Below are 13192 nucleotides of genomic sequence, written 5' to 3'. Positions count from 1 at the left end.
TTTTTCGTTGCTGCCAGGGTCCGCCTGCATCCTGTTTCCAGCCTGGCCCAAAGGGATGTGGGGATGAGGGTCAGAGCTTCAGCCCATCTCTCCCCTTGAACCGAAGCTGTGGGCTCCAGGACTGTCAGCTTCCATTACCTAATTGAAGTTGAAATGCAGCTGTCCCGTGTTTTTGCCTGCATGGCATGTGCCCGGCTCTGGACTCGCTATTCCTCTACTCACGCAGATGCTGACTTTAAAGGCGTCCGACAAGCTCTTTGCTATGAAGAGTTATGGCCACATAATGACAACATACTGTAGTTGTTATGGTTGGCGGTTGCATTGGACAGATATGGAAACAGCGTTTAATGTAAACATCAGAGCCGCGTCAAGCTTCGCCTTACGCAACGATGTTTATGTGAGTGAAGACTTATGATGTGTTGCATCATGCGTCTGTCATTCAAAATATGCAGAGGAAAATATCGTCCACACCCCACATGTGTCACAATCTTATTGACTACATATTGCGCAATGGGTTTGTAGAAACTGTAATTGTGCAATGTACTGTAAATCTGAGTATGGATTTTGACTGTTTATCCAGTGATCTGAAACCGAAACATACTTTATGTTAATATTCATAACAATGATTTTTATTTAACTTTATAGAAACATAAAGAAAGTGATAAGTTTTTTCTTTTTTGTAAATTGACCTTTATCTTCTTTGATAATAAAGCATTTTGACCATTCTTTGGGGGCTGGTGTGCATCAGTGCAGCACATCACATTAAGCAAATCCAATTTAGGTTATTAAGTTAAAAAAGGTTACATTCTTAAAGAATGTGAAATTAGATGGGAGTCTTTACAGTAGTAATTTGCAGTACTCATGGGAATTGACTAAGCAGATAATGCAAGAATATTAAATTAGTCATCCAACCGTATCCTATATACTGTATGTAAAAAGACGTTTAAAAACACTACCTCTGGACTCATTGAGTAAAGAATTATAATGAAATTAAAGTTTCACTAGACATTACATGAGTTGCTATATTAAAAGCGTGCCTTTTTTCAAACCTGTTACCAAAATTTGTTTTCATTATCTGTTTATGCAATACATTAGTTTAGCTATAACATGAAGCAGGGGTCTTCAACTACGCTTCTTTGAGGGCCAAAATTGGAAATGTGGGGCAAACTTTTAGCCCTATTTTAACCTTTTATATATATTTTACTTTGACTTATTATATATATTATTATAAATGTTATAACTTATATCATTTTGTTACTTTTTGTTATAGGTCATAAATAATGCATTTTCAAAAAAAGATGTATCCAGTATTTTGCCTTTTAATTACTGAAATCTCATACTTTCTTTTTTTAATATATTAAAAACAATTGCAGTTCAACAATGCAAGAAACAAATTTTAATAGTTCAACTATGACAAGTGTAAATAATTAACACATGTAGAGTGTTAAACTTCTTTTGTTTATAACTGTTTAACTTTTATAAATTGTTACATTTCAAGTATTCACAACATATAGTTAGTCTTCTCCTATTGACTAAAATTGCACTTTATGTTTTCTTTTTTAATATTTTAAAGATATGTAAGCTAAACCGCCTTTTAATTGTACACTACATCCAGACACAATGGTTAGAGTTCGCCCCCTAGTGGCAGTCGTAATGAAATTTCAGTTTAATCGTAAATTCATATCAAGGCAAGAGCCTTTAATCTACATTTGTATTTATACTTACCAATTTTCTTATCAGTAATCAATCGTTTTAAAAGATTCAAGTGTTACTGATAATTAAACAAAAAGGATCAATCATTTTCATCTTGCACACAGTGTTTTGATTGGAACACACTGAAATACTTCACTTCCGGTCATCGTGATGCGCGGTTTAGTTAATTTTTTTATTCATCCAAAGCTCAAATTGGATCCAATAATTATGCATCTGCAGATGGTTGGCATCCCACGCAGCTCATTTCTGACTCTCTCCATTTTTTTTTCGGCCGTCATTTGTCATGTACAGTGGAAAGGTAAAAGTAACCAGGCTGATTTTAAATCAGACAAAGATGACCGGCGGGCTGGATAAAGGTGATTGGAGGGCCGCATTTGGCACACTGTCTGCCAGTTGACTAGCCCTGACATAAATCTGCCGGCGCAGAGCCAGGAGCCAGGGCGGAGCCGGGAGCCAGGGCAGAGCCGCAGGTGGAACCAGAGACCAGGGCAGAGCTGCAGGTGGAACTAGAGAACAGGGCGGCTTAGGTGATGTCAGGAACCAAGACGGAACTGGAGCTGGTGGTGCTCTGGGCCTGTAAACAAGGGACAGGGGAGAGAGGCTGGTTTTGCCAGGTTAGCAAGACCATTATATTTAGAAACCAACATTATACACATGGTAGAGAGACTGGGGAACTCAGGAACGGCCATCTTGGCTAAGACAGAGAGTTCAGGATTGGCCATCTTGGGCCAGTCAGAGAGTTCAGAGAGTTTGAGATCGGCCATCTTGGCAAGGGCAGAGAGTCTATGGCGCTTGGGAACTTGGTCGGAACAGGAAGCTCATAGGACTCGATTTTTTTTGCCGTCTCGGAGTAGACTCTGGCCTGAGAGCGGCGGACTCAGGTGATCCAGGTGAATGGGCTTGAAACTTCTTGTGAACAGAAGAACAAAGAGCAGACCAAACACACCACAGAGCCATGGTAAACACAGGGAGCACAGCAGACATGGGGACTTGTGACTTGGTGACTTGGACTCGAGTCGACTCGAGTCGCTATTTTTGTGACTTGTAACTTGACTTGACAAAAAATAAAATACTTGAGACTTGACTCGGACTTGGAAGTTAAAGACTCGGGACTTGACTTGACTTGAGACACGATGACTTGAATGACTTGAGTGTTAATCACATCATGTTTTCAGTTTGAATATAAAAGTTGACCAAGCTGGAGCGCCGGCTGAGAATGGCGTTGTCATGACTAAAACGACACTATCATCCATCATGCCCTCTCGTACCTTACGCACACCATGCCCACTTAGATCAGATATCAACATGTCAGCCGGAGGGGTACAGAGGGTCATCGCTTTTGGCTTCAACAAGATGGCAAAAGACGAACAGTGTGTTGCAAGACATGCAACATTAAAATCACGGGCAGCCAGACGACAACCATTCTGCCCAGAGTAGAATGCCATTAAATGCTTGTCAATTTGTTAATATCTGGTTAGTTGGTGGTTTGCTAATGCAATAATAGCTAAAGTAGCCCTCATCATACTGTGTTGGGGACAAATGTGGGCCAAATAATTTTATTTTTTTTTTTAAAATACTTCCCTTGATCTGAGCGGCACGAGACTTGGCTACTTTTTTAAGTTTGCCACCTGAACACACACACACACACACACACACACACACACACACACACACACACAAAGAAAAATGACTTGATTCTACAATGTTAGGGGTGGTTCACATGTCGCGTCTTTTGCGCGCCCAAGTTTGTTATTTTAAATGTAGGCGCGCGAATGGAAGAGACGCGTTGCAACACGCTCGTTTTTTCTGGCCGCATGTTTGAGAGAGAGCCAGAGAGCGTGTGTGTGTGTGTGTGTGTGTGTGTGTGTGTGTGTGTGTGTGTGTGTGTGTGTGTGTGTGTGTGTGTGTGTGAGTGAGAGAGAGGAGAAATGTAACAAAGTTTAATGTTGTCGGTAAACTGTGTTTGAGAGAGGGAGGTGTTCAGAGAGGATTCTGTTGGATGTTAAGATGTTATTTGTTTCATGGACTCAATGTTGAAAATTTCAAACATTTCAAACACGGTTGGCAGAAGTGAAAAACTAATAATTTATAAAGTTACAATTTTGTTTGATTCCATGATGTATTTTACTCAACATGCAAATCCAAATTATTGTAATTTCCTGATAGTTACTTTCTATATCTGTCCTTTCACTTTATTAAGATCAGATTCTGCATGTAAAATTACAATAATAAGGTGACTTGACTTGGACTTGACTTGACCTACTACAGGACTTGACTTGACTTGACTTGACATAGCCTGTGACTCGACTTGACTTGACTTGCCCAAGAAAAAAAATACTTGGGACTTACTTGAGACTTGAAGGTTCAGACTTGAGACTTACTTGAGACTTGCACATGTGTGACTTGGTCCCATCTCTGGAGCACAGAAGTCAAAGGACACACCTCAGGCACCATAGAGACTATAGAACTGAAGGCCACCAGACTAAGAGCACCACCTGCCCGCACTGACACTAGTGGAGTATCCGCTAGTCTCGAAACCTGACGTCCAGTCCTGAAGTTTACCAAAAACAGTGTAGAGGTGACCATCTTGTGAACTGGCTCAGGTGCAACGGCCATCTTGGGAACTGGCTAAGGCACGGGGGCGGCCATCTTGGGAAAATGCTCAGGCATGGTGGCGACCATCTTGGCAACTGGCTCAGCCATGGGTCTTGGACTAGCCACCATTAGTGTAGTGCACACAGGCGTTTGTGTCCGGCCTTGCTCTCCGGCCTGTGGACCCTGGTGCATACTTTCCCATCAAAAAAAACTGTTTAGGCAAGGTGTCCTAATTGACCTCGCCCACAGTGAAGCGAGACTCGCTCAACGTCAGGGCCGGCTCTACAATGTTCTCAAAACTCCCCAGAGGATCATATTGAGAAAGTTGAGTTTTAAGTTGGTCGTTTAAACTACATTGATAGAAAACAATGTGCGACTTATCTGGGAACTGGGTGTGTGGTACAAGGTCCAAAAAGTCCTGGGAGTGAGAGCCAGCGGATCCAAATGCAGTAAAGTGTGCAGGAACACAGGACACAAGAACACATGATAGCAAACAATACTTGACCAGGGACAACTAAAACACAAGGGCAATATATACATGTGGGTAAATGAGATAACAAGACACACCTGGGAGCAATCAAGAACAAGGACCAATAAGAAACAGAACCACAAAAGTCTGCAAACATGAATGACAGAACAGGGGCACGTTCAAGTTCAAAATGGTGCGCAACGTTTTGCTACGGTTTCCGGGTTGAGCGACATGTTTCCTGGAACATGCACCGATGTGCAACAGGGTTTGAGATACGTTTTCTCTTGTTTGGTGGATGTGTCAGAACTGCAGTCCAATCAGCAGCAACATGTAAATAAACCATGCGGTCCTAAAGAGAAAGCTCGCACAATGGGTTCAAGTTGGAATGTTCTCTTTCATTCTGAACGGCAAGGGCAGTGACTGTAGCATTGAGCATATTTTACAGTATTAAACATGTATTTATAATGATTTCTTCAGGCTCCAGAAACATTTGGCATGGCCTCTCTTGCGTCATCACAACAGGGTGTTCAATGCATCACTGTTGCTGTTTAATAAATGTTGCGCAACGTTTTGTCGGGGCTGAAAGCAGCCCAGAACTTCAAAATAAGAGTACAAGACTTGAAAAACACAAGACAGGACTGTGACACCTGGCCACCCACAAGCAAGCAGTAAGTGACCTCAAAGCCAAATGAACCCAAAATATCAAGAAAACCAGGCAACCCACTTCTCCATGTTGAAACAACAAAATCTCTCTCACTGTGTGGAGGAATTTAAATGTATTTCTTAAGTGAATAACATAATAAATAATACTAATGTGAAGTAGCCTAGTCAAATCGTTAAGAATGTAATTGGACAATAGTAATGAAAGCAGTATTAAAGCAACACTATGTAGTTTTTTTTACCTTTAAATAATGTCTCTAAAATTATTTCAGTGATAGAACAACTTTTAACTGGACAAATTGTACTGTTGCTGCAACCTGAGCAGCCTCCTAGCTGCTACAAGCACGCCCTGAAAGTGGCGGTGGAGGGTAGAGCACACAGCCCCGCCCCTCCCCCTGCCTGCAGAAGAGTGTCTGATACCAGGCACTGTTGCGCTTTTCAACCACATAGGGGAGCTGTAAGTCATTTTTACATGGAAACTACATAGTGTTGCTTTAATGTAATGGGACAAAAATAGTATACTCTTAAAAATTTTGCTTAATAGCAGCACTAAAAGCTTGTACTCATATGGGAACTGTTTTTAGTGCTATAGCACATATGTAGCACCTGTGTAAAACCGTATGGTGCTATGTAGAACCATAAGCGATGCTATATTACCACTTAAAGGTCTTCATAGGTGCTACATTAGCCTATATACAGTAGCACTAAAATGGTTCCCCTATGATTATGAGCTTTTAGTAATATAGTAACAGGACACAAAAGTGTTTAATGCATTCCAGTTGGTTTAGGTGGCAAATAATTACTATTCAAACAACCACTGCTGACATTAGTATGTGGTTTGACATTATACAAATCTTCTACACGTCTAGGGAGACAGATTCAATCCACTTTATAGAAGATTGTATAATGGTTTAATTTGTATAAATTAAAGCCTTTACTTGAATATAAGGCCACAGGCCATATAAGCTGCAGAAGGACTAGATCAGTTCATTTTCGACTAAAACTGTGTATCTTGGCAGCTTGTCAAAATGTGTCATCTTACATTCTGACTCATCAAATGAGCAGATTTTGAAAGTCAATAGTTTTTCTTTTATTTCTAAATTATGGATTCTGCTGAAATTTGTGTTTCTGTAAAGAATGTTTTGTGACAAGAAAAATAAAATCTTAAACTTTATATACCATAATGGTCTCTTAATTTGTCTGCGGCTTATTATATAGTATTATCTTAACATCCTTATAATGAACACTGTGAGGAAGTATGTTTCAATGTTATACAAAAGAAATAGCTTCCACATTCATCATAATCCCAACAGGGAAGTGGCTAAAATTGTGTGCCTTAAGCGGATGGCAGGAAGTGTGTTAAACAGGAAGTCAAGGAATGGCATGACTGGTCCTGACCAGGTTAAAAGGAAAGAGAGAAAACTGCCTTAAAGCTAAATAAACTACTTAAACACTTATGTTAACATGATGATTTCTTTATAGCCTTTAAAGGGGCCATGGCATGAAAATCTGACTTTTTCCATGTTTAAGTGCTATGATTGGGTCCCCAGTGCTTCTATCAACCTAGAAAATGTGAAAAAGATCAACCCAGTAACTTAGTTTTGGTAAACAATTCTCTACAAGCACATGAAAAAATAGGTCATTGAAATTTGGCTCTCCTTATGATGTCGTGAAGAGCTCTTATTATAATAATACCACCCCTTAATCTGCACTATCCAACCACAGCACTGCCATTTAGTGCAGAGAAAAGCACAATTGAGTTTTAATTGCAACAAACCACCATCATTGTGATCAGTGTATGAATTTCATCAGCTCATTTGCATTTTCAAGGACACACCCAAAACGGCACATTTTTGCACACACCTACAAAGTGGCAATTTAACATGTTATAATAAATTATTTATATGGTATTTTGAGCTAAAACTTCACATATGTGCTCTGGGGACACCAAAGATTTATTCGACATCTTAAAAAAGTCTTGTGCATGGCCCCTTTAAAATTCATCACCTTATCATGAATTATTTATGTATATCTTACAGGAAACAGTATAATTTTGGTGAATGTATGTTGCTGATCCAAGTTTCTAAATAAAAAAATGTCTATTTTTTTAAAATTTAAATGTAATATGTTTCTAAATCTATTTTCACGAATACATATCATTGAGGCATATTAAATCTCTATGGCATCAGACAACATGTACATCTTCACACTCTTTCTGCTCTCCTTGTTCAGGGGCCAGGGGTTGCTGTGAGTGTGTGAAGATGTTAGGATGTCTGCTTGAATACTCACAAGTCACACAAAAGCCAGAGGGATTCACTTATCTCCCCTGAGCTCACCACAAAGTCCACCTTATACATCACCATCTGGCTTTTCTCGCTCAATAGACACATTTCACTTTAAATTTTTTGGTTTTGTCATGTAATGGAGTTACAATAAACACATTTCCAGTATTCATTCAGATTATTCATAAGCTAATCATGTGCCATTATAGTTGTCTTGTACTTTAAATGTCTTTTTACTTGTTTTTCTTATTTATTTATATTTTTTCTTGTCAATCAAGAGTGACATTGGATGTGAGTGGCCTTGCCTGGTGTACACTCCATATAAAATATAGAACATTCTAGATATAAATATACTTGACTTGGTATTCATCACCTCTCTTTCCAACACATTGGTTTCATACTGAATGACAGACAATACATACTGAGGACTGATTGAGGTCTGTGTTTAAATGCCGAAATTAGCAGGCAACGCAAAGTGCCCTAAATGAACTTGTTGTCGATCATTTCTGGAATAGGAAAACCATGACATGCCTTGAGCCTTCTAGATTTGTGCTTATCTCCTGTTGTCGGACACTGGAATTGTCTTTGTACTGAAATAGTCTGACACACGCAATCTCTCTGACCTTGCCATTAGACAAACTCACATAAACAGGTTGTGATAGCACCAATATATTTATGCAGTTAAATCTTAAAAGTTTGTCTGTCTGTGATCTATTTACATTTACACATTTAGCAGATGATTTTATCCAAAGCGACTTACAGTGCATTATAAGCTATATGTTTGATCTGTACGTGTGCTCCCTGGGGATCGAACCCATGACCTTTGCTTTGCTAATGCAATGCTATACAAACTGAGGTACAATAACACAGAAAGCTTTAAAACCCCGAGTGCCTGCACAACTACTCAATATGTGTTAGAAAGTAAATGTTATTTGTACCCTAATAATGTTAATGGGTCACAATTCAAATAAGAAGCAGCAATGATTCTCGTAAATATTTTATAAACATTACTGTAACACTTTACAATGAGGTGGTATTTGTTAACATTAGTAAATGCATTAACTTTTTTTGTTTAAGTTTTTCAGCATTTATTAATGTCAATTAATGCAAATACAATTGTTCATTTTAGTTAACTGTGCACTCTTAACCAATGTTTTAACTTTAAAAAAATATATTATGCTGAAATTTACATAAAACAAAATAATAATTGTTTACGTTAGTACTGTAATACAACCACTTTGTTAAGTGTTGCCAACATTACTTAGGCTATAAAAATATGTGACCCAATGTGTTGACTAATTTAATACAATTATGAGAATTGGATGCACATTAGACTAAAGAAAATGTAAATATTAAAAGATTATGCGTTTCGTATCCATGGGAGCTTCACAAAATAGCTCACCGTGCTCTCTCTCCTTTCCCTCTCTCTCTTCATCCTCTCGTAAAGCCCTTTACTTTGCGCATGTACAGCTAAACTGAACATTTCATCGACTCCAAGATGGCGTTAACACCACTGGCTTGCGCTCTGCTCCTCTTGTGCATGCAATGTGAGTAAACATCTTCATACTTTTATACTTTCTTTACACAAGAGGCCAACGCGATATATCGCGGCGAATCATTTTATGGAAGTTTCGGAATTGTCCTTTGGTTAGCGACGACGGCGAGCGTCCTGTTTCAGAGAAGTGGTCCGCTCTTTAAGCCAACTAAACTATTGAGCTAAACCGTTAGCTGTATTTCAGAGGTGTTAGATGTGGATTGTAAGTTATAACTGAGGTAAAAGCAACATGTTCAGGTCGGTTGTGTTGAGTTTCGTGGCACGATCTTCAGCGTTTAGTTGTCTCGTGGCTGGCTGCAGCCTCTCATCCCGATCTGCTTGAACAAGTATAACGTTAAGCAGAAATAAATCCGCATTATTCTCTAAATATACATAGAGGTTATCAGTCATGGTTGTAATAGGAATAAGATTGTTTTATTATGCCAATGCGGTATTTTCATTAAGCCTTGATGGTTTCGTGAGAGGTTTTTATTCGCTTCAGTCCTTTGTCCCCGTTTAAAAAGTTTTTGAAATGGAATTAACAAACATAAAAATAGTGCGAATTTGAAGTTTTTGTTGTTGTTATTTATTAGATTGGGGTTGTTTAAAATGAAACCGTTCGTCGTATGTTTTATGGGTTTTTAGATTAAGAGAAGGTCGTGTTTGGAGCGGAGATGTTTATTGTGAGATAACGGGTTTCTCTGTGAAAGCGTGCACGAGAGGATCAAGCTGCGCGCGACAGGGGCGCAGGGAGTTAACGCAGGCTTTGATTTAAACATTTACAACATGTCAGTCACCCTCAAAACACCGTCTTAAGACTAAAATAATTAGTTAAAGTGGTTAATTAAAGTATCTACTGACATATTTTTATTCTGAATCGTTTGAACAGTCAGTAGTAATTGAATCAAGTGACTCAAGTCTAGACCAGTAGCTGAATTAAATTAAGGCAGAATAAAAATTTGCACAGGTCTTTCTTAAAAGAGGAATAATATTTAATAAATAATAAATCCACAGTAAAAGAATAGCAGTATTAGAGGCAGTCTTTCTAAACTCTTAAAACAATTCAGATTTTCAGGTCAAGTTTTGTTTTTTTATTGACGTAGCATAAAATTAAAATTTGTTTAACTATTGCAAAAAAAAAGTCATGCCTTAAAATACGCTGAAAAAGTGAGATAAACATTTTGGGATATAAGACAATAAATACATTTACCATCATATAAATCTTTATAGGTTTGCCAAAAGTGAGCATATATGATTTTAATTTTTAATGTAGAAAGACAAAAGCAGATCTACAGAAGCTGGCGTGACCTCTATATCTATAGCTAACCTCTGAAAAACCTTTTACGATTTTAATTTGATTATACTTTTTTCAAGGAGAGCTGTGTTTAAAACATTGGGTTGATCTTGCGCATTTAAACTACTTAAAATTACAGTGCCCATGTTCGTATCACATACGAACACAACTGACTGCACAGTAGTAATATGACGTTGATCCACAGAATGAAGACGTAATGCATAAAAAAATGTGTGCAATATTTAGGCTAAAATGTAAAACTTCAGTATATAATCTTATTTGGGTTATTTTGCCATTAAAGCCCAGACAGTCCAATGTTTGTTTGAAGTCACCTGATCGTCAGGAGTTGAAGCCATGTGCCAAAAGCAGTTACTCACATTTGTTTGTTATACCTTATATGCTTAAAAGCAATGTCTTGTCTCTGGGGAGTGTGACTGTACAGTGGAAACTCTCTAGTCTCTTTTGCCAGCACTTTTGGTGCCAAGATATATTTTACTGGATGGAACAATTCAGCATAGTACAAAGGCTGAGATCACGCCCCATATTTTAGATGAAATAAGACAAGTGGCTACTCTCCATTTTTGCTCAATGCTTCTATGCAATAGAAACCAAATGCTGTATTTTAAGAAATACGTTATCAGGTTTACTTTACTTGTGAAAATACACATTGTTTTCTGTTGATAATATTGATATTTGGATGTGCTAAAACCAAACTTAAATATTGTGAAGAATAATAATAGCAGGGCATGGCCATCATTGACATGCCACATTAATTCAAATTGTGTTCAATCAATTTAAGCTTTTTATTGACAGATTACAGTTTTGCATACCTGCATACTTGGTTACAATCTTGCCTTGAAGACCGTAATATATTTTTCTCACACCCGATTCTACAAACGTTTTTCTGGGGGTTCCTGAAAAGCATGCTGTACCTTCTAGACACATACATCAGTTACAGGCTGACATTTATTCAAAGTGACAGAGAGAAATATACATAGAAAAAGATAGATTGCCCTCTCTAGGGCTATTATCAACGAAGACACTCTTCGACACATTGTTGCTGCATGTGCTTATTTTTGCTAGAGGCTTGCTTCAGCCACGAGGTACCACACAAGAAAAGTATGTTGTAAACAGAACAGTACAGTGATGGGAAAATTCCAGACGGGGGGTCCCAGCATAATCCACATGGGTACCACAACAAACAGGCTGTGCCGTAAAAGTTGCTGAGTCTTTAAGCAACAGGACAACGGCACATGTCCGGACGCCCATCCTGGTATCCCAGAGTAACTTCCAGAAACAGCTGAGTGGCTGTGGGTGCGCGTGAATGGAGGACGGGGTTAAAATATGTCTTACTCAGATACTCAGCATTATGAACAAATGTGAACTGCTTGCAGTATACAAATCTCTATATCTGGTTTTACAAAGAGTTAATTTTTTGTTTGAAAAGCTAAGATTGGATATTTACAGCATTTTAAGCACTATTACGATGGAAGAAGTCTGTGTTCGCAAAGTTTTTGAAGATATTGAAAATCCCCTGAATTATCCAAAGGAATCATGATAGGTGTTTTTGACATGCTTATCCTGGTTTTATTAATTTGTTTCTTTTGGTAAGCAGTAACAGATGCGAAGGGGAAAGCTTAGAGCGAACAGATTCGCGGTCCAGGAATGGCAAGCATGTGCATTCCTTAAATGTCAATAAGATTGGGCATTGATCAAAATAGTGCCTGACTGCTGGGCTGGATATATGGGTGCCCATGCAAAAGTAAAGGATTATGACACACCCCACTTTTATTTAATAGAGCTGATTAAATATTTCCAGTCCATCCTTATTCTCATTCAGTTATGTATGTTGAATGCCATTCGTTGTTGTTTACACATGAGGCCAGCATATTTTTCCAAGGTGACTTGCTTTGCATTTAGTGTATAGATTTTTATCAGTATGTGTTGCCAACACAATGTTCTACACATTGAGTTACAGGAACACTTATAACACACAATTTATGACGGTTGTAAATATTGCCATCTCTAAGGCTGTCTATGTATCTGTTTGTTTACATGAGATAGTTGTCCGTTGTTTATTCTGGGTTTGGCTGGTATTTTTTGCCCATTTTATCATCCTCTTGGTTACACAGAACGTTTGTGTTATTTCCTCTTAGTGATTTTTATCTAGTTACACACTCCCAACGGAAAACACGCTTGTGCGTGCCGAGTTTGGTGGTTATATAGGACAGTATGTGAATAGATCTGGCATCAGTTAAACAGCTTCATGCAATTATTGGCGAGATTGAAATATTGTGTTTCTTTTTTTCATTCAGTGTCTCTTTTCAAATTGACTTGTTTTTGTATTTACCAGATAATCTGTGCCAGTTAATTGCCGTAGATTGAACATTGATTTACTGTACTATCTAGTCACAAATGCAATTATTATTGCCAAAAATAGGAACATGTGACAGATCATCTGACAGCCGCTGGAATCAAAAGCTGCACTCTCTATGGAAACAAGCCTTGCCAATGTGCCCTGTTTATAAACTCAGAGATACCGTACATACTGTATGACATGTCGGTGATATTTTAAATACAATTGGCATGATATTCATTTGAACTAATATTACATTTCCTGTATACTTAGCAGATTAGTCGACCTA

The 13192-nt window shown here is 38.3% G+C and overlaps 1 protein-coding gene across 2 annotated transcripts in view; it reads left to right on the top strand.

The window, feature by feature from the left end:
• Positions 1–13192, top strand: part of jam3b (junctional adhesion molecule 3b) — a 97027-nt gene that overhangs the window by 48157 nt on the left and 35678 nt on the right. The window contains exon 1 of one of the 2 annotated variants that reach the window (XM_055179329.2): positions 9130–9266. The exons of the other annotated variant lie outside the window; for it this stretch is intronic. Within the exon in view, the coding sequence (XP_055035304.2) occupies positions 9218–9266 (49 nt within the window). The 5' untranslated portion in view covers positions 9130–9217. Of the gene's footprint in view, positions 1–9129; positions 9267–13192 lie in introns of those variants that run through there. 2 annotated transcript variants of the gene reach the window in all.

This window comes from Misgurnus anguillicaudatus, chromosome 9 (genome assembly GCF_027580225.2).
Source record: "Misgurnus anguillicaudatus chromosome 9, ASM2758022v2, whole genome shotgun sequence".
In the NCBI taxonomy this organism is placed as follows: Eukaryota; Metazoa; Chordata; class Actinopteri; order Cypriniformes; family Cobitidae; genus Misgurnus; species Misgurnus anguillicaudatus.
The sequence above is the reverse complement of the archived record's forward strand: the minus strand, read 5'-3'. Positions and strand labels throughout refer to the sequence as shown.